We start from the raw sequence: 27,087 nt of genomic DNA, 5'->3' as shown, positions 1-27,087 counted from the left end.
CCAATGAGTAAGCAGCAAGTCATCACTTTTAGCCAATGAAAAGGAGCGCTGCTTGACATCTAGGGCGGCCCGTACAGAACATTCCAGAAAGGGTGTGCTTTGTTTTATGAATGTCATAAATAGAAGAGATGCCTTCTTATCTCCCATGTTACTGCAGGTGGTGACCAGAATGTACAGCCTGCTCACTGCTGGAGGAGCCTCTATAATTCAAATTATCACCTATTGTATTCCTTTTGTTTGTTACACTTGTTATAGTTTAGAAACAGAAAAGTGATGACATCTGGCGACTGCGGTGCCCAGGGAAGTGCCCAGGGAAAGTGTCAGACTTTGCCTGCATGCTTGTCAAATGATATGACAACACCAGCTGTGTGATTTGGAACATTATCGTCTTGGTAAATGGCGCGGTCTTTGGGAAACCATGTCTGCTTTTAATGGGGGCACTCGTGTGGACTCGCTCCCAAGCTTCGCTGTCTGCATCTATTGACACAGACAATGGGACTCTGCCCCTCCCCCATTTCCCCCTCCCCCATCTCCCTCATCATTGGCTTTGATTGACAGCAGTGGCACGCCCAGCAAAGCCACTGAGACCAGGTGGTGAAGAGAGAAGAGCTGCAGATGGGCACAGAGCTATGTGGAATGAGGGCTCAGGTAAGTAAGTGGGGGGGGGGGGGGTTAGGTGCTGATGTATTTTTTACCCTAAGGGTTCATGTACACTGAAGCTGATAAACACGTTCAGGGGCTGTTAAGCGTTTTTTTCAGCAGCCCTGAACCCTCCCTAATGTTTTCCTATGTGTCCATGTACACATCGTCGTTTACAGGCACTTGAGTTTACAGTCGTTCTTTTTTAACGCAGAAAACTTGCGTTTAGCAGTAGATTTTATCAGCGTTTCAAGCGCAAACCGCTTGTAAACACAGCTAACCGCGTTTATAGACGTTTTAAATTTTTTTTAACTCTTCCATTTCCAGATGCTGTCCAGAGCCTTTTTTCATCATGAAAAATGCATGCAAAGTGTTTTCCCAGTACTCAAATGGACCCGGTACACCGTACTTTGAGGTTTCGCATGAAAGAAAATGTTAGACACTGCTGCAATAATTTCTGCACAGAAATGAGCCAGAACCCGTCCAAACACCACAAAAAAAAAAAAAAAGACCACTAATCTCAACACATACCGCTCTCTCTGCTTCTGCTCTCTCTATTTCTCTCAAATTGTCTGAAATACCTAATTTTTTACTGCTTTTCAGTGCATTTTGGAAGGTCTCCTGAGGTTATCTTTAAAAAATGCTTCTAAATGCAAATGCTCATAAATGCCGTATGTAAATGTGGCTAAAGAGACGTTTTTTAACTTACGTTTTCCAGCAGTCCGTTTCCAGCGTTCAGAAGTGTCCTGTGTGGAGCCTAAGGCAAGGAATGCATTAAAGTAGAACTATAGGAAAACTTTATTTTTCATTTTAGATGGAGCAGGAGATTATTTATAACTTGGCAGATTTTTTTTTTTTCTTTTTTTGCCATCTGTGTCCCATTGCAGAGATTTCCCTTCACTTCCTGTCTCATAGCCAAACAGAAAGTGAGAGGAAATCCCTGCAAACTAAGGGGAATTTTTTTGAGGACCCCCAAACAGAACCAGTGTCCCCATTGGAAGATTTCTCCTCTTTTCAGGGTACAACCCAAAATTTGGGATTTTCTTTTATTTTCACTTTCAATAATAATGGTAAGTAGGACAAAGAGGGTGACTCTCCCTAACAGGTACAGACAGCAATAAAACCTGACCGGGGTTCAGTTCTACTTTAAAGTAGTAATAGACTCTCACAGATTTCGAGGATAATACATTCTGATGAACCAGATTTACATTTACGAATAAATAATTTAGGTATATTTGTGACCAAGCACTCACAGAACCTACATATTTTTTACCTTAAATTTTGGGCTTTGTAATATTTAGTCTTTAGGGCTCATGTACACTGCAGCTGATAGACTCACGTTTAGGAGCTGTTCTGCGTTTTTTTGAGCAGCTCCTGAACTCTCCCTAATGTTCTCCTATGTGTCCATGTACATATTGTCGTTTACAGGCAGTTGAGATTACAGTCGTTTTTTGAATGCACCAAACTTGCATTCAGGAGTAGATTTTTCCATCCCCTATAAATGAGACACTCCTTGGTACTACCTGGATACCTTCAAGTTTATCAAGGAGCAGGGGCTACAGGGAGTCAAGCCTGACTTGTGGAAACCGAAGATAGTCTACAAGCTCATCAGAGCAAGTGACGTTTTGGAGTCGGTTCCAGGCTTGCCTTCAGACACCTGCAAGGTGGTCTGGAGGAATGTTTCTTCAAAAAGATCCTCACCAACAGGCACAAGGACCTGGTATGGATGGCAATCCAAGGGGGGTTGCCTCTCAGGACATTTATGCATGCCAGGAACCTGAGCAGATACAGGCACTGCCCCTTCATCATCATCCACGAGGAAACGACTCATCACGTTTTCTGGGAGTGCTCTTTTGCTCAGGACCTGTTGGGGGCCCTGGAACCTGAACTCAAGGACTTTGTGCCACAGACAGCCATCACACACACAAAAAAAAAAAAGTAGATTTTACCGAAGTTTCAAACGCGGTTAACCGCGTTTAGAAGCGTTTTTTAACTGTTCCATGTCCAGATGCTGTCCAGAGCCTTTTTTCATCATCAGAAATGCATGCAAAGCGTTTTCCATGTATTCAAATGGACCCGGTACACCAGCGCAGTCAGTTCCAGGTTTTGCGTGAAGGAAACAATGGTAGAACGCGCCGCATTATACTCATGATGGGATTCATAGTGAATACAACAAAAAAGACAGGTCATCTCAACACATACTGCTCTCTCTGCTTCTGCTCTCTATTCCTCTCAAAATGTCTGAAATAGTTAATTTACTATTTTTCAGTGCATTCTGGGCATTTGGGAAGGTCTCCTGAGGTTGTCTTTTAAAAACGCTTCTAAACGCAAACGCGGCTAAACTGACGTTTTTTGACCTACGTTTTCAAGCAATCAGTTTCCATCGTTCAGAAGAGTTTTTCAAACGCCCCGTGTACATGAGCCCTTAGAATCACTCTAACAGCCCGGTTTGATGCCATAAATTTTAGTATTTTTAAATCTGCAGCTTTCATTAAAAGAATTGTACGCTTTCAAAATATATCTGTTGTTTTCACTAGTAGTAGTTGTAGTAGTCGCTGTTTTTAGCTCTTCATGTCATTTAGTTCCCTGTGTTGCTCGCCTTACTTGTAATGATGGCCTCATGTGTTGCTGCTGCAGTTGGTAGTGTCCTGGCTGATCAATTCCCCCATGTCCATGTAGTACTGCAGCTAGCTGGTCCCTATTCACCAGAGGGGTAGGCAACTTAATGTCCTGGTGACACCACGTCCAATGCATGCTTCTCCATTTTCTTTGCTTTGCGTCACAAATGAGCTAACGTGATGACAACGCATCTCTTCCAGCATGTTGATCTCTCTGCTAATTGATCCTCCTGTTTGTGACTGTGTCAGATCTAATGACCCTTTAGCTTTCTCCTTCACCAGTGCTAGACTGAGAGACCCAGGGATTGTGGGATATGTCGTTTCTTCACAGGAAATGTCAGTTCTCAGACTACAGGCAAAGGTCATGCATTATGTGCCTCATGTTTGAACGCACACAAATATCTGACACAGGAATGTGAAGATTTACTCTATTATAGGCTGTGTGTATAGGGAGCAAATGACACCAGGAAACTACATGATCAATACACATTTTATGCAGGTTAAAAAATTGAAAAGGTAGGACATTTATAATGCCTTTAGAACACAGGTGTCAAACAGAAGGCCCGTGGGCCGAATCCAGCCCTCCAGGCCATTTCACGTGGCCCTTGCACCTCTCCTGCAGGTACCCCCTTGTCTCCACCCCCACCTTGTCTTAGCAGTCAGAAGCAGAGAGAATAGAACTCCTCTGCCAAATTCTGCACCTCTCGGTGCCCCTGTTCTCAGCATTCAGTAGACTCTGGTAACTGACTCCACTCCTCCTCCGGTCCTCCTCCAGACTCTGCACTTTCTGCTTTCCAGCTCTGTCACCAAAGTGGGTGCACGGAGATGTCAGGAAGGGTGTGGGATTCTTGACATCTGATGTAATGGGGGGTGCTCTGGACAATCTAGTCTTACAGATACAACCGGCCCTTTGAGGGCAACCATAATGCTGATACAGCCCGTGATGAAATGAAGTTTGACACCTCTGCTTTGGAGTAATCCCTGGTGATCCTGCCATAAGTCCCTGTTCAGGTACTTCTTGTTATAGGGTGACAACTCTCTGTCCTTGTCTCCCAGTTGTCCGTTCTCGCCCTATCACACAGACTTTCAGCTGGGGTCCCATTGTAAGAGATACTAAGCACTTATGGTAATACTGCAATCCTTCCTACTTGACCGTGTTTGGGCCCAAAGGCTGTTGTCATTGTATAGGCACATTGTTTTTGAGGTTAGTTTTGGCAGGCTTTTGTTGTCAGACTTTTTGCTCACCTTTGTGATGTAAAGAAAACAAACACAGCATGTGAAAGTGCATTTATAATACTCGCCTGTGTTGATTCTCCTGCAGTCTGGAATCTTCGGCATCTGCCACTTCTGGAAATGTTGGATGCTTGTGTCTCCCAGTTGCACACTGTGGCCCCTCCTCCGGCCGCTGCAACACTAGTGTTTTTTTTTCCAGAACTGCAGGGACACACTAGCAACAGTGGCCAGTGGGAGAAGGGAGACCTAGGCATCTATTGAAGTGTCAGTCTGAAGGCTCTACCTGAGGCTATAGCTCTGCAAGCTGGTAAAGATTGACTGCAAGGGAGACTGTGCTGGTGAATATTATAAATTCACTATAATATGTTTTCTTTGTTTTTTTTTTTTTTTTTAACCCAACAGTGTATCAATAAAGGGTTAGTTCACCTTTTCAAAACTATGAAAAGGTGAACTAACACCCTACCCCCTCCCGTCAGTCCTCACTTCACAGACCTCCAATGGGTGATGAGCTGTGAGTTCCCGCATAGCTGGTGTAGTGGCCCAAGGATTTGAAATCCCCACTCTTTTTTTCACCTTTTGTTAGGGATGCCAGGACAGATCAGAGTGATTCGTATTGGCCAGTGCCAGCACCTGACTGTTTAAACCAAATCAGAATTTGCAATGGAACCGGACCCAGACCGTACTTGGGTATTTCCGTTAGACTCCAGCTTCCCTGTCCGAACACAAATCCCCGGACCCCACCGCTGATCATGCAGAAAATAGACAGCACCGGACTCTTCTTAAGACAGGAAGTCAACTGCTTTATTTTAACACAAACACAAGATACATACACAGGGCGGGGAAATACAACCAGGAAACACACCAGCAGGCCGACCCATCGGGGAAGGGCTGCTGGTAACACCCCCCACCAAACCTAGACACAATGGGAGGCAGTGAACAATGACCAACCCCCACACTAATACACAAACATTACATCCCATAATAGTTTGCTAGAACAATGGGATGCAGCTGCATGGCAGAGAACAATGAACAATGGAACACTCACATGGCAGTGAACAATGGACAACCCCTACACCCCACCTATACATGTCTACACAGTATCAGGACAGAGCAACCTGCACCCCTAACAGGCACAGGGTGGGCTACTCATAAGAGGAACAACAGGGGTCCAACCACCCCCAAAAGTCACTCCCGTCACAGAATTGCTCTGATCAATCCCGTTAGACCTACAGAATGAAGGGGAAGAAGAGCAGGGATTTCAGATCCCTGGGCCACTTCACAGACTATGTGGGCCCTGATAGCTCAGCATCCGTGGAGGTAAGCAGGGACTTGGGGGGGGGGGGGGGGGGGGTGGAGAGGATGTTACGGTGTTAGTTTACCTTCACTTTTTTTTACTGAAAAGGTGAACTTGCACTTTTAAGTTGAATGCCAGGCAAAATGCTAAATAAAAAGATGAAATACATATAAAGGAGCTATTTTACCTGCCGAAGGATTTGTATCGCTGTCCATTCAGTCCTAATGTTTGCACAGCTCTGCCACACATCACAGCCCTGACTGGCAAGGGGGGAGGAGAAACCTGATTTTTCTCTACTGCAGTTCAGTAACACATACAGGTCTTGTGAACAATATAAAGAAACAGTGCAGCACTATAATAATATATATAAATTACAATTGAATGTGTAATATAATAAATAATAATACTACTAGATCAAATCATCCAGATTAAATAGTGATATATAATATGAGTGAATAAAGCGTTAAAATTAGGTGCCAAAAATAAATGTGATCATGTGAACAGTCTTTTAACAAAAGTGTGCAGGCTTGAAACGATCAGGTCAGCATACAGTGCTCCATAAAGTTATAATGGACTTGTGACTTCCAATAAATCTGTGTGACTTAATCTGTGCGAAAGACTGTAAGAAATGCGCACTCACCAGATGCACAATAATGCGCAATATGCTGAATATGAATCTGTAGGAAACCCCCTCTAAAGAATCTGCCAGACCGCATGGGACCAGGATCCCTCCTCTGGACACAAGCCTCCTCTGCAGCCACGCTTCCACTGGGATCCTGGGAATACTTAGGTGTAGAAAAGATGTTCTCCGCACGTGTTTTCTGAAGGGTCTGCTACTTTCTAGAGATTGTAAGTGGAACGCTGACCATATGGATTGAGAAAAAGGGAGAGAACGTGTACCTGGAAGCAAAAGGGTGGAGAAGTGTGGCAGTGGTTTTGTCCCTCCACCCAGCCTGTGACTGGACGGTGAAAGGAGGAGCAGCAGACTGATTAGGTAATTTCTCAGTCACTCTGCCCTCTCCTCCTTGTTGGCAAGTGAGCAGTGTAGCAATGCCTATTCTCACTCTCCCAGTCTGAGCTCTGCTAATCAGAGTCTGATACCAGGTCACATGCAGGTACTTCCACTGCTTACATTTAAAAAAAAAATAATTTAATGATGTATTATTGAACAGAGTTGCATTAATTTGCGTCTTTTTTTTCTTTTCTTTTTTTTTTTTTTAATCTGCTCGGATTCCAGTGTGGAACTTCCAGCTTGTTGCAGCAAACTCCATGTTGTAGGCCTTGCTTCATTTGTTGCTGAAGTCAGTAAATGTTAAACGTCACAATGTGCTAATTGTTCGCAGCATGTAGCCGTAAGAAAAAAAAAATGAAATCCTTTTCAAATAAAATTGCATTTCTGACAGTTAAAATGAGAACAGGCGCAAGCTTGGCAGTTCCTTGTCACGCTTTCCCACCAAGCCAAACAATGCTATCGGACCTGGGAATTGCGTCTATTAATGACTTCCGCCGTCCTGTAATTAAATTGTAATGAAACGAATGGAGTCTTTAGAACGTACGAGAATTTAATTACTCTGCAAATCTTCGTTCCAGGTCAGCCAGAACAGCTCTCACAGCCCCCCGCCAGCCGCGTACACCCCTGTCGTCTCCAGCTCGCAGACTTACGCAAGCTCCAAGAGATCCTCGGCACCGTCCTCCCAGAGGAACTCCGGTAAGATTCTCCCGTCTTTGTGGGACAGACTGAGACATCTTGGAACTTCTCTCCTAGTGTAGGCTAGTGCCATTCACTGCATAATAGTGGGTTTGGCATGGTCTTACTAGTGTGGTTTGACACAAAAATAGGTGGTTAGAAGTATACAAGGGCTCCGCGAGCTGTTTAACCACTTCCCGTCCGGCCAGGGGTGGACTGACCATTAGGGAACTCGGGCACTGCCCGAGGGCCCGGAGTCAGTAAGGGGCCCCATGAAATGCCCCTGGTACCTTTTTATAGGCTTTTTTGGGCATGCTTTGAGTGTGGGCAAGGACACGGGCCCCGTGATCCCCTATTGCTCGGGGGCCCCATGAGTTGTCAGTCCACCCCTGCATCAGGCCCATGTATATAAACGGCCCGGACGGGAGCAGTGCAGGAGCGAGTTGCCGTTCATAAACGGCGCCCGCCATTTTAGCCTGTGCGCTCTCCCTGGGAGCGCGTGGCGCTGCGATTCGGTGCCCGGACCAGTTGCTGTACGGGACCTCTTTACTGTGTTCAAATGTCCTATAGACAACATTGCATCACACTTCAGAAAACAACTCAGCATATTTTACTCAGGAGTGCAACAGTCCTAACCGATTGTGGAGGAGGGGTGCTGATAACTGAATGGGCAAGGTGTCAGCATCTCTTTAACCACTTCCCGTCCGGCCCATGTATATAAATGGTTGGACGGAAGCAGTGCAGGATCGGGTAGCCATTTTTAAACGTGCTCCCTGCTTGTGTGAGCTCCCTGGGAGTGCCGATCATGTGATCACTGATTGGCCAATCAGTGATCACATGAATAGGTGTAAGCAATATGTCATGTCTGACATCATTGCTTACTACGTGTGAAATCTGTGAATGATTACAGAGATCACATGGTACAAAGCTATTCACAACAGCCTTGTACCATGTGACAAGCTGTGACCAATCACAGCTCTCACAGTATTTCTCAATGGCTGCAAGAATGCTGCCAGAGAGAAAGAGAAATGATTGCTTTTACAGCCTTTATGGGTGTAAAAGCAATATGTAAAAAAAAAAAAAAAAAAATTCATCACCCCCCACAAGTAGTACATTGTCACTATGGTGACAACGTACTGCTAGGGTGACAGTATGTAAAAAAAAAATATATATATATATATATATATATATATATATATACATATAAAAAATAAAAGTGTAAAAAAAAAAGTCAAAAATTATAATTTTTGGTTATAAACTAATTTGGGTTATTTTTTTTTTCACTAAAAAGATAACTGAATAAATTTTGGCCAAGGTTTATGAAGAAAGATTTGCTTGCAAAATATGAGATGAGAGGATGGGGGTCAGGCACAGTGGTAAAAGGTAGCATCTTGCTTACTACTCTTCATGTGATCACTGATTGGCCAATCTGATCACATGACCGGGACCTCACACAGAGGTCCCTTACAGCGATCGGTGTTTCGCTGTGTCTGGAGGACACAGCGGGCACCGGATCGCGATGCTGTGCGCTTTCAGGGAGCGCGCACAAGTAGGGAGCGGGGAGGCCATTTATAAACGGCCACCCGCCCCTGTACTGCTCCCGTCCGGCCATTTATATACATGGGCCAGATGGGAAGAGGTTAGACACTGGTCTTCTCCATTCTCTGGACAGTGGTCTGAGCTTTAGGGAGAAAATGTCAATGAATTAGTGGCTAGGGGCATCAGGTCCATCTGAATATAGCTAACCCATATTAAAGCCTGCTGGTGAATTGTATAAAATACTCAGAAGGGGTAAAGTGAATGACATTGGTTATCTCATCACAATGGCATCTGAGAGTGGGTGAGATATATTGGGCAGCAAGTGAACATGATGATGTGTTCGAACGCAGAAAAAATCGGTAAGCGTAAGGATTTGAATGGCTTTGACAAGGGCCAAATTGTAATGTCTACATGACTGGTCAGACCAACTCCAAACAGCTCTTGTGGGATGTTCCGGTCTGCATTGGTCAGGACCTATAAAAAGTGGTCCAAGGAAGGAGAACCCTGGACACAATGGTTGAAAAAGGCCGATATACAGTTGTGGCCAAAATTATTCAACCCCCAATGCTGTAAAGGGGTTTAGGGACTATAGTGTACATTTGGAATTGTATTCAGAATCAAATCCTACAAGGACGTTGTAACTACCCAAATGCAACTAAAATGACATCAATTGTTTATGTAATACAGTAGTAAATGGTTCTTATGTGGTTTCTTCATTGCCACAATTATTCAACCCCTTAAAGACTACCACTCTGAAGAACAGAGGTTCATACAGGTGCTTTCCATCAGGTATTGAAAACACCTGTGGATGTCACCGAGCAGCAATCAAGCATAATAAGCACCAATTAGGCAGCTTTAAAATGACTGTGATACTCAGCTCCTTCTAGACATTTACTGGTGTGGTTACAAACATGGTGAAGGCAAGAGAATGGTCCAGGAAGACAAGAGAAGAGGTGATTTCTCTTCACAGGAAGGGCAATGGCTATAAGAAGATTGCAAAGATGTTAAACATACCAAGAGACACCTTAGGAAGCATCATTCGCAAATTCAAGGCAAAGGGCACTGTTGAAACGCTACCTGGTCGTGGCAGAAAGAAGATGCTGACTTCGACTGCTGTGCGCTACCTGAAGCGTAGAGTGGAGAGAAGTCCCCGTGTGACTGCTGAGGAACTGAGAAAAGATTTGTCAGATGTGGGTACAGAAGTTTCAGCCCAGACAATAAGACGCACACTGCGTAATGAAGGCCTCCGTGCCAGAACTCCCAGGCGTACCCCCTTGCTGTCTCCAAAGAATAAGAAGAGTCGACTGCAGTATGCCAAAAGCCATGTGGACAAACCACAAAAGTTGTGGGATAGTGTTCTGTGGACTGATGAAACAAAATTAGAACTGTTTGGGCCCATGGATCAACGCTATGTTTGGAGGAGGAAGAACAAGGCCTATGATGAAAAGAACACCTTGCCTACTGTGAAGCATGGTGGAGGGTCAATCATGCTTTGGGGCTGTTTTGCTTCTGCAGGTACAGGGAAGCTTCAGCGTGTGCAAGGTACCATGAATTCTCTTCAGTACCAGGAGATATTGGATGGAAACGTGATGCAGTCCGTCACACACCTGAGGCTTGGGAGACGTTGGACCTTTCAACAGGACAATGATCCCAAGCATACCTCCAAGTCCACTAGAGCATGGTTGCAGAGGAAAGGCTGGAACATTTTGGAGTGGCCATCGCAGTCACCAGACTTAAATCCGATTGAGAACCTCTGGTGGGACTTAAAGAAAGCAGTTGCAGTGCGCAAGCCTAAGAATGTGACTGAACTGGAGGCCTTTGCCCATGAAGAATGGGCGAAGATACCCGTAGATCGCTGCAAGACACTTGTGTCAAGCTATGCTTCACGTTTAAAAGCTGTTATAACTGTAAAAGGATGCTGTACTAAGTACTAAGATTGAATGTCACTTGGGGGTTGAATAAAACTGATAATGCTGTGAGCACAGAAAAGACATTTGTGGTTATTTCATTATAACTGTTATGTTATATTTGTCTGACCTACAAGTGCCTCTTTAATGTAAATGTAAGCAAGATGACTGAATGATCAAAAGCAATGTCAAACTGGCCAAAACACTCAATTTCAGTGGGGGTTGAATAATTTTGGCCACAACTGTAGATTATAGAACAGACTGGTCCTCTTCTGAAGTCTCCTTCATCTGTCTCTAGGTACGGAAATGGAGCCGCGGATTGTGGAAATTAACAGGGTGAGTGGAAAGAAACCTATATAATCTCTGCTGCCTTCTCTGTGCACCAGATGTAAACCTTTCCCATCTTGTGTCTCCATCCTCAGGGGCCCAGTGATGCTCTGGGGATCAGCATAGCAGGCGGGAACGGAAGCCCGCTGGGAGACTTTCCTGTGTTCATCGCTATGATACAAGCCAGCGGAGTTGCGGCACGCACGCACAAACTGAAAGTAAGTGTTCAATTGCTGATCCTAAATTTTGTTGAAGCGCAAAAGGTATTACTAAAAAAAACAAGAAGAAAAAGTAATCTGAAAATAAAAGTAAAAATGCTTCCACTGTCTGAACTACTACTTCATACTGCCGGCCCCCATACCCTATGCACGCCTCTCCTCATAATTCCAATGGTCCTACTCTCTGAACTCCCCTCCTACACATACTGCCCACCGTCATACACTTCTCACCTTCATACTATGTACAACCAGCATGCCCCCCACACTTCTCACCTTCATACTATGCCCACCGGCGTGCCCCCCACCCCCCTACCCTTCTCCCGTGTGCATTCTGTCTCAAATCATACCCTCTGCACTCCTTTCCTGTGCATAGTGCCCCCAATCATACACTTCACACTCCTCTCCTGTATATACTGCCTGCTGTCCTCTCCATATGCTCCCCCCATATACAGTCAGGTCCATAAATATTGGGACATCAACACATTTCTAACATTTTTGGCTCTATACACCACCACAATGGATATGAAATGAAACGAACAAGATGTGCTTTAACTGCAGACTGTCAGCTTTAATTTGAGGGTATTTACATCCAAATCAGGTGAACGGTGTAGGAATTACAACAGTTTGCATATGTGCCTCCCACTTGTTAAGGGACCAAAAGTAATGGGACAATTGGCTTCTCAGCTGTTCCATGGCCAGGTGTGTGTTATTCCCTCATTATCCCAATTACAATGAGCAGATAAAAGGTCCAGAGTTCATTTCAAGTGTGCTATTTGCATTTGGAATCTGTTGCTGTCAACTCTCAAGATGAGATCCAAAGAGCTGTCACTATCAGTGAAGCAAGCCATCATTAGGCTGAAAAAACAAAACAAACCCATCAGAGAGATAGCAAAAACATTAGGCGTGGCCAAAACAACTGTTTGGAACATTCTTAAAAAGAAGGAACGCACCGGTGAGCTCAGCAACACCAAAAGACCCGGAAGACCACGGAAAACACCTGTGGTGGATGAGCGAAGAATTCTCTCCCTGGTGAAGAAAACACCCTTCACAACAGTTGGCCAGATCAAGAACACTCTCCAGGAGGTAGGTGTATGTGTGTCAAAGTCACCAATCAAGAGAAGACTTCACCAGAGTGAATACAGAGGGTTCACCACAAGATGGAAACCATTGGTGAGCCTCAAAAACAGGAAGGCCAGATTAGAGTTTGCCAAACGACATGTAAAAAAGCCTTCACAGTTCTGGAACAACATCCTATGGACAGATGAGACCGAGATCAACTTGTACCAGAGTGATGGGAAGAGAAGAGTATGGAGAAGGAACTGCTCATGGTCCTAAGCATACCACCTCATCAGTGATCATGGTGGTGGTAGTGTCATGGCGTGGGCATGTATGGCTGCCAATGGAACTGCTTCTCTTGTATTTATTGATGATGTGACTGCTGACAAAAGCAGCCGGATGAATTCTGAAGTGTTTCGGGAATATTATCTGCTCATATTCAGCCAAATGCTTCAGAACTCATTGGACGCTTCACAGTGCAGATGGACAATGACCCAAAGCAGACTGCAAAAGCAACCAAAGAGTTTTTTACAGGAAAGAAGTGGAATATTCTGCAATGGCCAAGTCAATCACCTGACCTGAATCCGATTGAGCATTTCACTTGCTAAAGACAAAACTGAAGGGAAAATGCCCCAAGAACAAGCAGGAACTGAAGACAGTTGCAGTAGAGGCCTGGCAGAGCATCACCAGGGATGAAACCCAGCGTCTGGTGATGTCTATGCGTTCCAGACTTCAGGCTGTAATTAACTGCAAAGGCTTTACAACCAAGTATTAAAAAGTGAAAGTTTGATTTATGATTATTACTCTGTCCCATTACTTTTGGTCCCTTAACAAGTGGGAGGCACATATGCAAACTGTTGTAATTCCTACACTGTACACCTGATTTGGATGTAAATACCCTCAAATTAAAGCTGACAGTCTGCAGTTAAAGCATAACTTGTTTGTTTAATTTCAAATCCATTGTGGTGGTGTATAGAGCCAAAAATGTTAGAATTGTGTCGATGTCCCAATATTTATGGACCTGACTGTATATACTGCCCCAATCATACATGCCCCACACTCTTCTCCTGATACCCCCATCATGTCTGCCGCATTCCTCTCCTGCACCTACTGCCTGCCATCGTACCCTCCAAATACTGCCCCATGGCATATCCATAGTACTCCTCTCCTGCACATACTGCTCACTGTCAGACCCTTTTAAACTCCTCTTCTACACATACATCCCCCTGTCGGACCCTTTTAAACTCCTCTCCTGCACGTACATCCCCCTGTCAGATGCTTAACACTCCTCTCCTGCACGTACATCCCCCTGTCAAAAGCTGAATACTCCTCTCCTGCACGTACATCCCCCTGTCAAAAGCTTAACACTCCTCTCCTGCACGTACATCCCCCTGTCAAAAGCTTAACACTCCTCTCCTGCACGTACATCCCCCTGTCAAAAGCTTAATACTCCTCTCCTGCACATACATCCCCCTGTCAGATGCTTAACACTCCTCTCCTGCACGTACATCCCCCTGTTGGACCCTTTAAACTCCTCTCCTGCACGTACATCCCCCTGTCAGACGCTTAACACTCATAAAAATTAGCCTTGCAAGTGTTTGGATTAATAAATGATCAGGCTGAAATGTGAGTGGCGACTTAAAGTGGTTACCCTTACATATACCTGGTGAAGGGACTGGCCTCAGGTGATGCACAGAGATGGAACAAATCCACCTACGTAAGTTGTACCTGTTTATCTGAGTCTTTTCTCTACATCCGTTCAAGGTGCTGAATTTATAAAGCTTATTGAGCGTTCAGAAAAAGGGGGTGGAGAGCTGAAGTTAGTCTGCAGAGCTCAGTGAGGAAAGCTCTGAGAGCTGATTGGAGGAAAGGGGCACACCCCCCTCCACGCAGCTCAGGCTGTCAATCTGCTGGAGGTCCCTCCCCTGTCATCATTTTTCTCTTGGTGTCAACAAAACTTGTCCGAAGTGATGCAGATAGCAATGGTGTACGAGGCAGCAGACAGAAATGACACTTGGTGCTCTTAATTGAGACAAGTACAAACTATAGAGGGATATGCTTTGTTCCTATTTCATGTCTGAGGTTTGCAACCACTTTAAATCCAGCTATTCATTCACTACAAGCTCAATTTCCTGTGATTTTTGAAAAATAAAAATCCATTTTAGATGGTGTCTTCCTTTAACCTGTTTCTCCAATAACACCTACATTATGTTTCCGCCCAGGTTGGAGATCGGATTGTCAGTATTAACAAGCAGTCCCTGGACGGCCTCGCTCACGCCGATGTGGTTAACATCCTGAAGCACGCATTCGGCGCCATTACCTTGGAGGTAGGTTAAGCAGCGTGACGCACACCTGCGAGCGATGGATAATAACTGAAAACCATGCGGCGTCCCTGTCCATGGGCCGCGCCATCCCATGGTGTGCTTATGCCTGACATCTCAGCGTGCTTAACTAGCGGCACAAAGTCTCTGTGTAACCACTGATAAGTAAACCTTCCGCTTCCAGCTCTCATCCGAAAATTGCAGCATGCCACCTACGTGATTGGCATTCGCTTTATTAGTCGCACCGCGCGAGGAGCTTCCAGTTCACTGAGCCGTGATGGATTACTACCTCCAGATTCCATCTCCGGCAATATGTAAACTGCTGCTTTATATATTTGTATGTTGATAGAAAACCGTGATTTCCTGACATCTGTGTGCAGCGATTGCATACTCCACAGGCACAACTGCTATTTATCCTGCAAATGTGGGTCCAGTCCCCAGTGTCCAGCCTGTCAGTCCACTAGTAGTGAGGGATCTTACTGAAGCACAGAGCCATACAAACCTCTGTTGTTCTTCACCCCATTACAGTAGATTGGAACATAATCACTAAAATCTCATTTAACGGTCAGCTTGTCAATGTCATTTCAAGTCGTTTTTTAAATCTGCAGCTTTCTTTAACTACTAGCCTACAGGGCACTTATACCCCCTTCCTGCCCAGGACAGTGTTCAGCTTTCAGCGCTGTTGCACTTTGAATGACAATTGCACGGTCATGCAACACTGTACCCATTACATTGTTATCATTTTTTTTAGACAGAGCTTTCTTTTGGCAGTATTTAATCACCTCTCGGTTTTTTATTTTTTGCTAAACAAACCGCAAACTGAAAATTTTGGAAAAAAAAAAAATTTTCTTAGTTTTAGTTATAAAATTTTTTAAATTAAGTGATTTTTCTCCTTCGCTGATGTGCGCTAATGAGGATGCAGTGATGGGCACTGATAGGTGGCACTGATGGACACTGATAGGTGGCACTGATGAGGAGGCACTAGTAGGTGGCACTGATGGGCATTGAAAGGCATCACTGATGGGCTTTGAAAGGCAGCTCTCATATATGGCACTGATAGGCAGCACTGATGGGCACTGATAGGTGGCACTGACTGGCGGCACTGATAGGTGGCACTGATTGGCAGCACTGATAAGTGGCACTGACTAGCATTGGTAGGTGGCACTGACTGGCACTGATAGGTGACACTGAAAGACAGCTCAGATGGGCACTGATGTGGCATTGATGTACACTGGTAGGCACTGATATGTGGCATTGATGAGGCACTGACAGGTGGCAATGCTGGGGCTACACTGGTCATCAAGGCACACTGATCAGTGTAGATGTCCCCTCTAATGAATGCCGATTACCTGCTCTCCTCTCTGTCAGCGTGACAGCTCGTGAGGAGAGAAATGCCGATAACCGGCATTTCCCGATCCATGATGCTCAATCCGCAGATCCGATCCATCATGCGGGAATTGTCGGCTTGCTTTACAACTTACCTTTTCGTGGAGCGGGTCCGGTATCACCACGTGCGGTAGGTGTCACCTGGTGCGGCGCTCACCCCCCGCACCTGTCTAGGGACGCCCCTACCAGGAGAGCTGCTTTAGTAAAGGAATATTCTCCCTCAGCACTCGTTTTGATAGACTTTATCTGGTGCTGTTGGAGAAACCTGTAGAAGTACATACAGAAGGTAAGCAATACAATTTGCTAAAATCCTTACTGTGTATATTTTTTGACCCAAAAAGAGATTTTTTTTTTTCTTCCAATAAAACTGAAGCTTCACTTTTTTTAGGTTACTTTAAAGTTTTAGAGGAAATCGCCTAATCTTTATAGCTGCAAATAGCCTGGGTTATCATCCGATAATCATGACAGGTGCAGAGTAGAGTAATTTTGTACCTTATCGGAGTGGAGCGGTGCAGTACAGTTTAGTGAAAGGTCAGGTAATTGTGTTCAGTAGGGTAGAAAGTCTTATTATCTCCACATCCAGCTCACGCTTCTCTTACTAGACACATGCTGCGTGAACACGGAAGATTAGCTTCTCCTGGGAGCTCGATGTTCTGCTCCAACGTCCCCCCCCACTGCTTAATCCGTCAGTCACAGATGTTCTGGGGAGATAATGGTGGATGCTGAGCTTCAGGTGTCACAAATGTCTGAAATGGGATATGTTACCCACAAAAACCTGCCAAAGCTGCCGTGTGCCTAGGACAAGTTGAACAGTGGTGGGATTCTATGGGCAATACACTATAAAATTGGTGCCCAATCAGTGGGGTTTTATCACCCACTCTGTTTATGAATTACCATTCCCATCAAAATGTATCTGAAGGCATATACAGTAGATGGCCAAAAGTGTGTGGATACATATCCATCACACCTAAATGAGCTTGTTGGACATCTAATGCAGAACCATTGGCATTACTATGGAGTCGGCCTTCCTTTGCAGCTATAACATCCTCCACTATTATGGGAAGGCTTTCCACAAGATTTTATAGTGTGTCTGTGGGAATTTGCCCCCTATCACGTACCTGGTGGTGGAGGCCAATGGAGAGAGGGCTTCCCTTGCGGTTAAGTTTCGGATTCCTCTGAGAGTGGGACAGCGGGAGTCGGGCCCAAAGTTGCACAGGTCACCTGTAGGAGTGCTGGTTGGTGGTCCACTCAGAAGCACAGCTGGTGCTCGGAGATAGGTCTGCAGACAGGAGGCGCCTGTGCATGGTATGCAAGCCCTTCCGGGATTTAGATGTTTACTGGGTAGTCTGTTCAAGCCAAAGTCAGGTACCGGGTGGGAATCCGAGCAGACGTAGTCAGATGGGATAGCTGAGGTCATACACAGAGGAGCGAGAGAGTGAGTATCCGTGAGCCAGGCCGAGGTCAAATAAGGGGGAAGGCAGAGTAGACAGGTCCAGGAGCAAGCCGAGTCGGTAACAGGAAATCACGGGTCAAAGTCACAGGAATAGGGCACGGGGAGCTAGAGATCATCCAGCAACTTGAGGAAGTGATGAGCCTCCTTATAAAGGCCGTCTGGCACCAGACTGAGGCTGATGTGTCCTTCTGTGGCCATGCAGAGTACTGGCAGAAATGCCAGATATTCCAGAACCTCTGCCGTGGACAGGACCCTGACATCCCCATTATTCCACAAAAGCATTTGTGAGGTCATGTACCAGGGGCGGACTGACAACTCATGGGGCCCCCGGGCAATAGGGGATCATGGGGCCCCTGTGTCCTTGCCCAAACTCAAAAAAGCCTATGAAAAAAGTACCAGGGGCATCTCATGGGGCCCCCTACTGACCCCAGGCCCTCCGGGCAGTGCCCGAGTTTCCAAATGGTCAGTCCGCCCGTCATGTACTCATGTTGATGAGAATGTCTGGATTACAATAGAGGTTTAATTCATCTTCTATGTTCAGTAGGGTTTAAGTTAGGGCTCTAGGCAGGACATTCCAGTTCCTCCACACCAAACATATCAAACCACGGGGGTGGATTTACTAAAGGCAAATAGACTGTGCTTAAAATAGAACTATAGGCCAAAATTTTTTTTTTTCTTTTTTCATTTTGGATAGCGCAAGAGAGGGTTATAACCCCTGTCAGGTGTTTTTTCGCCATCTGTGTCCCATTGTGTAGATTGCCCTTCAATTCCTGCCCCATAGCCATAAAGAAAAAGAGGAAATCCTTGCAAATTAAGGGAATTCATTGGGGACCTCCAGGTCACCAGAACTAATGTCCATATTGGAAGGTTTCTCCTCTATTATTTTTCTGCAGACAAACCCAAATTTTGGGATTTTCTTTTACTTTCACTTTCGTTGATAATGGTTAACAGGTAACCAGAATTAGTGTCCCCATTGGAAGACTTCCCTCTTATTACCTTTCTGGGGACAACCCAAAATTGGGATTTTCTTTCACTTTCAATGATAACGGTAAACAGGACCAATAGAGAGTGTGGATCTCCTTAATGTAGACACAGCAGTGAAAAAAACTTACAGATATTCTAATGCCTCTCCATTCTATCTGTGATGGGAGTGACTTTGGGTGGGGGACCCATGGAACACAGCTCACTTTAGAGGGGTGGGGAGACCTCGTCTCAGCTCCCCATATCCCTCTTATGTGTAAGTCACCCTGTGTCTGTTAGGGGTGCAGGGTGAAATGTCCTGATATGGTGTAGACATGTACAGGAGATAGGTGGGGGGGTTGTAGATTGTTTGGTGTTATGTGATTGCATCCATTCTATTGTGTGTCTTGCTTGGGAGCAAACTATTATGTGATGTATGTGTTTGTGTATTGGCTTGGTGGGGGCTGTCTGCTGATGTGTTTCTTGTTGCTATATTTGGTTTGCCCTGCCCTGTATCCTTATGCAGGGAGGGGAGAATTGTTCCCTTGAATGTATATATCTTGTGTCTGTGTTAAAATAAAGCAGCCAGTTTCCTGTTTCCTTCAAGTCTGGTGGTCTCTAGTCTTGTTTGGTCAGCGGTGGGGTCGGTGTTCGGACAGGGAAGCTGGAGTTTAACAGAAATACCCAAGTGTAGTCGGGGTCCGGTTCCGTTACACCATCCAAAGCTAAAAAATGTTTTGCCTTTAGTTATACTTTAATAAATTGGGTAAAGCTTCACGTTGCAAGGAATACCCAATCACAACCCAGGAAGAAAAAAACTGCATTTTTGCTTGCACGTGATTGGATGGTTAGCAGATCTTTTCCTCATTTACTAAGCTCTGGAGCAACCACACTTGCAGAGTGCACAGTCTTTTTGCCTTTAGTAAATCAACCCCAGTGTCTTTATGAAGCTGGATTTGTGCACGGGGGCACAGTCATGGTGAAACAGAAAAGGGTCTTCCTCCAGCTGTTACCACAATGGAAGAAGACAATTGTCACATTAGCAGAACCTATAATTTAAATAATTACCGCGCTCTAGTTTAAATAAAAAAAGTGCAAAGTGCTTGTAAATAAATAAAATAAAAATAAAACTATATATGTGATATTTGATATACCGTGACTCATTAGGTAAATAAAATTAAACTTGTGAAAAATAAATTCATAAAATATTCGCAGGTCACTATATGTGCAATCCCTATTACAATGTGCAAATCTTCCATTAGCGAACCTCAAAGAAATTCATCATATAAAAAATGCAATAATATGATAAAGTGAATGAAAAATCAATAAATTTAAAAATAAAAATTAAATAAATTAAATAATAAAAAATATAATAAAAATGAAAATTAAATAATAAAAATGAAAATTAATTAATAAAAAGTTCAATGTGAAAAAACAACAATAATGTCCCAATGTGCAAAAATGAATATCCAGCCTAGATAGATATACTCTCCTTCAGTGTGAAGATATGGTCTTTGCAGTGATGCTGAAAACCTGTGTGATTACAGGACTGTGAGGGATACTCCCTCCTTTGATCCACTCCTTAGTCCTCTGCCTTTGTATTCCTCGTGTGTCTCATGCAAAAAAAGATATGGTGTCTTATCCCAGGGGTAAAACAGCTTTTAATGTGCTTCCATATTGCACTCATTAGCAGAACCTTTCACTGGAAACACCTGAACATCAACATTTGGAGGGAGTCCACACGCTATGGACCATATACGTAGGTGTGAAGGACAGATCTAGACATGGCTGGTATGTCCATTACCGGGGGATCCTGCTGTACCGCCTTGGCTTTTTGCTTTTTTATTCTGGCAAATAAAAATGGAGTGGCTGAAACATTCAGAATCGGCTCTGTTGCTGCAGGAAGAGAACTCCAAAGTGAGCAGAAACCGAGCTGGAAACTGTATTGAGGTCTCTTTGCTGAAGAAGTCAGAGGACCTAAGCATCTGCAACTGAAATATCCTGGACTAGCCCTTAGGTTGCAGGTTCTTCCTCCTCCATCATCACGTCTTAGATATAGTATTGTATAATTCATTTGTACCCCAAATGATTGTCAGCTCTGCCTCTTTGTGTATTGATTCCTTATAAAGCAATGTTTAATGAACAACTGCAAGAGGAATAGGCTGTGCTCAACCACTTCACCTGAATTACTTCAAGGGACAGATGTGCACGGCCTCAACCTCTGCAGGCCATTCCAGATCCAAAGTTCCTCAATAATAGGGACTTGCACTACAATAAGGATCTTCAAATATAATTTATTATGATAGATGGGTAACAATACAGTCCAAGGACGCTGATCAGGGGCGGACTGACTATTTGGAAACTCTGGCACTGCCCGAGGGCCCGGGGTCAATAGGGGGCCCCATGAGATGCCCCTGGTACCTTTTTCATGGGCTTTTTTGAGTTTGGGCAAGGACACAGGGGCCCCATGATCCCATTACCCGGAGGCCCCAATGAGTTGTCAGTCCGCCGCTGACGCATTTTAACCACTACAGTCCTATTCATAGCTATCTAAACGTGTTGGGTGGAACAAATGTTTTATGAATCTCAAACACATACGTAATGTGAAGTTAAGTGGTTAGCACTTCTGCCTGGCAGTACTGGGGTCGTTGATTCAAATCCCAACCACGGCACGTCTTGCTTGGAATCTGCATGTTCTCCCTGTGCCTGCGTGGGTTTTCTCTAGGTACTCCGGTTTCCTCCCAGACTCCAAAGATCTGCTGGTAGGTGAATTGGCTCCTGTGTAAATTGGCCCTATTATGTGTAAGCTCGAAAGAGCAGGGCCCTCGAACCCCTCGTGTATTGTTACTGTCTTGTCTCATGTTCTGCCCCCCTTGCTACTGTACAGCGCTGAGCACACCCTTTGGCGCTATATAAATACTGTATAATAATAATAATAATGTATGAATGTGAGTTAGGGACCTTAGATTGTACACCCCTTGAGGGTTAGGGACTGATGTGAACGTACAATATATATGTAAAGTGCTGCGTACATTGACGGCGCTATATAAGTACCTGTATTAACCACTTCCGGTCCGAACACTTTCACCCCCTTCCTGTCCAGGCCAATTTTCAGCTTTCAGCGCTATCGCACTTTGAATGACAATTGCGCGGTCATGCAACACTGTACCCATATGAATTTCTTAGAATTTTTTTGAGACAGATAAAGCTTTATTTTGGTGCTATTTATTCACCGCTGGGATTTTTATTTTTTTTGCTATGTAAATGAAAAAGTCAAAAAATTTTGAAAAAAGTGTTTTTCTTATAAAATGTTGCTAATAAATGGTATTTCATCATAAATCTTGGCCAAAATTTATTCTGTTATCTTTTTAGTAAAAAAAATAACCCAAATTAGTTCATAACCAAAAATTATAATTTTGAAACTTTTTTTTTTTTTTTACATTTTTTTTATATTATTTGTTTTTGTTTTTTTGGGGGGTTTTTTTTACATACTGTCACCCTAGCAGTACAGTATCACCATGGTGACACTGTACTACTTGTGGGAAGTGATGAAGACTTTGAAAAAAAGTGTTTCTTATAAAATTTTGCAAATAAATAATCTTTCTTCATAAATCTTGGCCAAAATGTATTCGGCTATCTTTTTAGTACAAAAAAAACAATTAGTTTATAACCAAAAATTATAATTTTTCCAAAAAAATTTTTTACTTTTTTTATTTGTTAGATTTTGTTTTTTTACATACTGTCACCCTAGCAGTACAGTGTAACCATAGTACTTGTGGGGGGTGATGAAGATTTTTTTTTCTTTTTTTACACGGAATGCTTTTACACCCATAGGCTGTAAAAGCAATAATTTCTCCTTCTCTCTGGCTGCATTCTTGCAGCCATTGAGAAATACTGTGTGAGCTGTGATTGGTCACAGCTTGTCACATGGTACAAGGCTGTTGTGAATACCATGTGACCTCTGTGATCATTCACAGATTTCACACGTAGTAAGCAATGATGTCAGAAGTGACATCTTGCTTACTGCTCTGCATGTGATCACTGATTGGCCAATCAGTAATCACATGATCGGGACCTCACACAGAGGTCCCGTCCGACGATTGGTGTCCCACTGTGTCCGGAGGACACAGCGGGCACCGGATCGCGGTGCTGCTCACTCCCAGGGAGCGCGCACAAGCAGGGGGCGGGGAGGCCGTTTATAAATGGCCACCCGACCCTGAACTGCCACCGTCCGGCCGTTTATATACAATGGCCGGGCGGGAGGTTGTTAAATAAAGTAAACACGCACTTTCCATCGAGCCATCTGTGGCTACAATGTTGTAGTCGCAATATGTTCCGTTACTTATTGTAAAGTAGTTGCACCACATTGAACGTTCTGCTATGCCCACAATATTGCGTGCGTACAAGACGGGTCCTCTTTTTTTGTGTCCCGCAGTCTTGTTTCTTAGTTGGGTGTTGCAGAGGGATAAAGTTGCTCCACTATACTTCATAAGTTGAAAACCAAACGTGAGCACTTTCTGCTCTTTCCATAAATGTTTTATTACTGTTCTCTTTAAAAATTCCACTTTATCTTTAATGATATGCGGCTCAATACGACTGGCTACACGGTACGGACTGGCGAAGGAAACAGAAATTAGCAATGTCCAAGATCGATCAGCTGGCCCAAGTTACTTTACTCACTGCTGTTTCACACAGGGCTGCAGTTCTCTACAGAACCCAATGAGTCCAACTTGTGCAGGCCATGCATGGGTCGAATACTGAACAATTTTTTGTCCGAAAATCGAAAACGTCTTTCGCTCGGTAATCCGATGGCGCCATCAGTGATTTAGAAAATCGGCCAACCGAGTCTTAAAGTTCACCCCATATACAGTTGTGTCCAAAATTATTCAACCCCCACTGAAATTGAGTGTTTTGGCCAGTTTGACATTGCTTTTGATCATTCAGTCATCTTGCTTACATTTACATTAAAGAGGCACTTGTAGGTCAGACAAATATAACATAACAGTTATAATGAAATAACCACAAATGTCTTTTCTGTGCTCACAGCATTATCAGTTTTATTCAACCCCCAAGTGACATTCAATCTTAGTACTTAGTACAGCATCCTTTTACAGTTATAACAGCTTTTAAACGTGAAGCATAGCTTGACACAAGTGTCTTGCAGCGATCTACGGGTATCTTCGCCCATTCTTCATGGGCAAAGGCCTCCAGTTCAGTCACATTCTTAGGCTTGCGCACTGCAACTGCTTTCTTTAAGTCCCACCAGAGGTTCTCAATCGGATTTAAGTCTGGTGACTGCGATGGCCACTCCAAAATGTTCCAGCCTTTCCTCTGCAACCATGCTCTAGTGGACTTGGAGGTATGCTTGGGATCATTGTCCTGTTGAAAGGTCCAACGTCTCCCAAGCCTCAGGTGTGTGACGGACTGCATCACGTTTCCATCCAATATCTCCTGGTACTGAAGAGAATTCATGGTACCTTGCACACGCTGAAGCTTCCCTGTACCTGCAGAAGCAAAACAGCCCCAAAGCATGATTGACCCTCCACCATGCTTCACAGTAGGCAAGGTGTTCTTTTCATCATAGGCCTTGTTCTTCCTCCTCCAAACATAGCGTTGATCCATGGGCCCAAACAGTTCTAATTTTGTTTCATCAGTCCACAGAACACTATCCCACAACTTTTGTGGTTTGTCCACATGGCTTTTGGCATACTGCAGTCGACTCTTCTTATTCTTTGGAGACAGCAAGGGGGTACGCCTGGGAGTTCTGGCACGGAGGCCTTCATTACGCAGTGTGCGTCTTATTGTCTGGGCTGAAACTTCTGTACCCACATCTGACAAATCTTTTCTCAGTTCCTCAGCAGTCACACGGGGACTTCTCTCCACTCTACGCTTCAGGTAGCGCACAGCAGTCGAAGTCAGCATCTTCTTTCTGCCACGACCAGGTAGCGTTTCAACAGTGCCCTTTGCCTTGAATTTGCGAATGATGCTTCCTAAGGTGTCTCTTGGTATGTTTAACATCTTTGCAATCTTCTTATAGCCATTGCCCTTCCTGTGAAGAGAAATCACCTCTTCTCTTGTCTTCCTGGACCATTCTCTTGCCTTCACCATGTTTGTAACCACACCAGTAAATGTCTAGAAGGAGCTGAGTATCACAGTCATTTTAAAGCTGCCTAATTGGTGCTTATTATGCTTGATTGCTGCTCGGTGACATCCACAGGTGTTTTCAATACCTGATGGAAAGCACCTGTATGAACCTCTGTTCTTCAGAGTGGTAGTCTTTAAGGGGTTGAATAATTGTGGCAATGAAGAAACCACATAAGAACCATTTACTACTGTATTACATAAACAATTGATGTCATTTTAGTTGCATTTGGGTAGTTACAACGTCCTTGTAGGATTTGATTCTGAATACAATTCCAAATGTACACTATAGTCCCTAAACCCCTTTACAGCATTGGGGGTTGAATAATTTTGGACACAACTGTAACAGGCGAAACTTCTGTTCACCTCCGATGAAGCAAATTCCATGTGTGATTACTGGGTCTCTTTAAGAGATGATGGGTAATCCATAGCATTTCATTACTGGCCTGTGTTCTCCTAGGAAAGGCGGCAGTGTTATGGCCCATTCCTCTTCTGAGCAGTTCAATTAAACAGATTGTTTCCTCTCTATAGAGCGAGAGTGATTATTATACAAGATTTATATATTATTATTATTATTATACAAGATTTATATATTATTATTATTATTATTGTACAAGATTTATATATTATTATTATTATTATACGGGATTTATATATTATTATTATACAGGATTTATATATTATTATTATTATACAGGATTTATATATTATTATTGTACGGGATTTATATATTATTAATATTATTATACAAGATTTATATATTATTATTATTATTATTGTACAAGATTTATATATTATTATTATTATTATACGGGATTTATATATTATTATTATACAGGATTTATATATTATTATTATTATACAGGATTTATAAATTATTATTATACAGGATTTATATATTATTATTATACAGGATTTATATATTCTTATTATTATTATACGGGATTTGTATATTATTATTATTATACGGGATTTATATATTATTATTATTATTATACAGGATTTATATATTATTATTATACGGGATTTATATATTATTATTATTATACGGGATTTATATATTATTATTATTATACGGGATTTATATATTATTATTATTATACGGGATTTATATATTATTATTATACAGGATTTATATAGCGCCGACAGTTTGCTCAGCGCTGTACAATATAACGGGAGACAATACAGCAACAATACAGTTCAATATACCAGGGATAGGAGGGCCCTGATCCTGGGAGCTTACAATCTAGGAGGGAGGGGCTAGTGGTACAAAAGGTGATAACTGTGGGGGATGGACTGGTAGGAGGAGTAGAAGATTCCATTATTAGCTGAGGGCAGGATAGGCTTCCCTGAAGAGATAGGTTTTCAGAGATCGCCTAAAAGTGAGCAGAGTAGGCGATAGTCTGATAAATTGGGGTAGAGAGTTCCAGAGGATGGGGGAAGCTCTGGAGAAGTCATGGAGACAAGCATGGGAGGAGATGAGGGAGCTAGAGAGCAGGAGGTCGTTTTATTTATTCTGCTCTGGAAGGATGGGGCATGCACAGGTGAATGGGGTTGTGGCGTTGTGCTGCCGAGCTTGATGTGCCTTTTATGTTGTAGGTCGTAGCGGATACGAACATAAGTGCCATCGCCAGTCAACTGGAGAGCATGTCGCTGAGCCAGAGCATGACTTCTGAGCAGCCGAGCGAGGAGGCGGAGTGAGTACACAGCGTGGATCTTTGCAGAGCATGCAGCAGGCGATGGGCCTACACAGGACCTCCTCATCACTATTGTAGGACTGGGGGTGCCTTTAACGAAAACTTGCGCTTAGATATATATGGATTCCACCATTACTGATCTCTAGTGACTGACTTAGGCTCAGTTCACACTAGCTTTGTCAGCAGGTGTCAGACAGGCGCTTGGGAAGCGTTTTTAATGCTTCTCAAACGCCTATGAAAATTCTGCACATGGCAGCACCCAGTGCTGTTCACACTGAAGTGTTCGTGTCGCGGCAAAACGGACGCCTCATGTCCAGTCAGGAGGAGTTGAAGCCTCCCATTCAAGTCTATGGTGCTGCTCCTCAAATGCCTGGCAGGTGTGTGTGAGGCGGTTGCAGAGCGTTAACACCATTAAACTTCATTATAGGCGTTTGTGGTGCGGTTTTAACGCTTGGCAAACGCCTCAAACCTGCGCACAGGGCGCTTGGGGGGCGTCAGACAGGCGTTTTTAACGCTCTTCAGACGCTATGGCGGAGTTTGGCAGGAGTTAGAACATAAGAAAAATATGCAGATCAGGAGTCCCCAGTGTGCTTGGATATTAGAGAGACAGT

General features: G+C 43.8%; 1 protein-coding gene across 2 annotated transcripts in view; it reads left to right on the top strand.

The window, feature by feature from the left end:
• LOC149444332 (inaD-like protein) overlaps nucleotides 1-27,087 on the top strand; it is a 99,773-nt gene that overhangs the window by 62,460 nt on the left and 10,226 nt on the right. For both annotated transcript variants that reach the window (XM_089654669.1, XM_089654668.1), the window contains exons 10-14: nucleotides 7,375-7,492; nucleotides 11,216-11,253; nucleotides 11,340-11,462; nucleotides 14,741-14,845; nucleotides 26,379-26,476. In XM_089654669.1, coding sequence (XP_089510795.1) covers nucleotides 7,375-7,492; nucleotides 11,216-11,253; nucleotides 11,340-11,462; nucleotides 14,741-14,845; nucleotides 26,379-26,476 — 482 coding nt within the window. The remainder of the gene's footprint in view (nucleotides 1-7,374; nucleotides 7,493-11,215; nucleotides 11,254-11,339; nucleotides 11,463-14,740; nucleotides 14,846-26,378; nucleotides 26,477-27,087) is intronic.

The sequence above is a fragment of the Staurois parvus genome, unplaced genomic scaffold (assembly GCF_062004578.1).
Source record: "Staurois parvus isolate SC_StPar_1 unplaced genomic scaffold, SC_StPar_1.0 ptg000786l, whole genome shotgun sequence".
Classification (NCBI taxonomy): domain Eukaryota; kingdom Metazoa; phylum Chordata; class Amphibia; order Anura; family Ranidae; genus Staurois; species Staurois parvus.
Note: the sequence above shows the minus strand (reverse complement) of the source record. Positions and strands in the feature narration are given on the sequence as shown.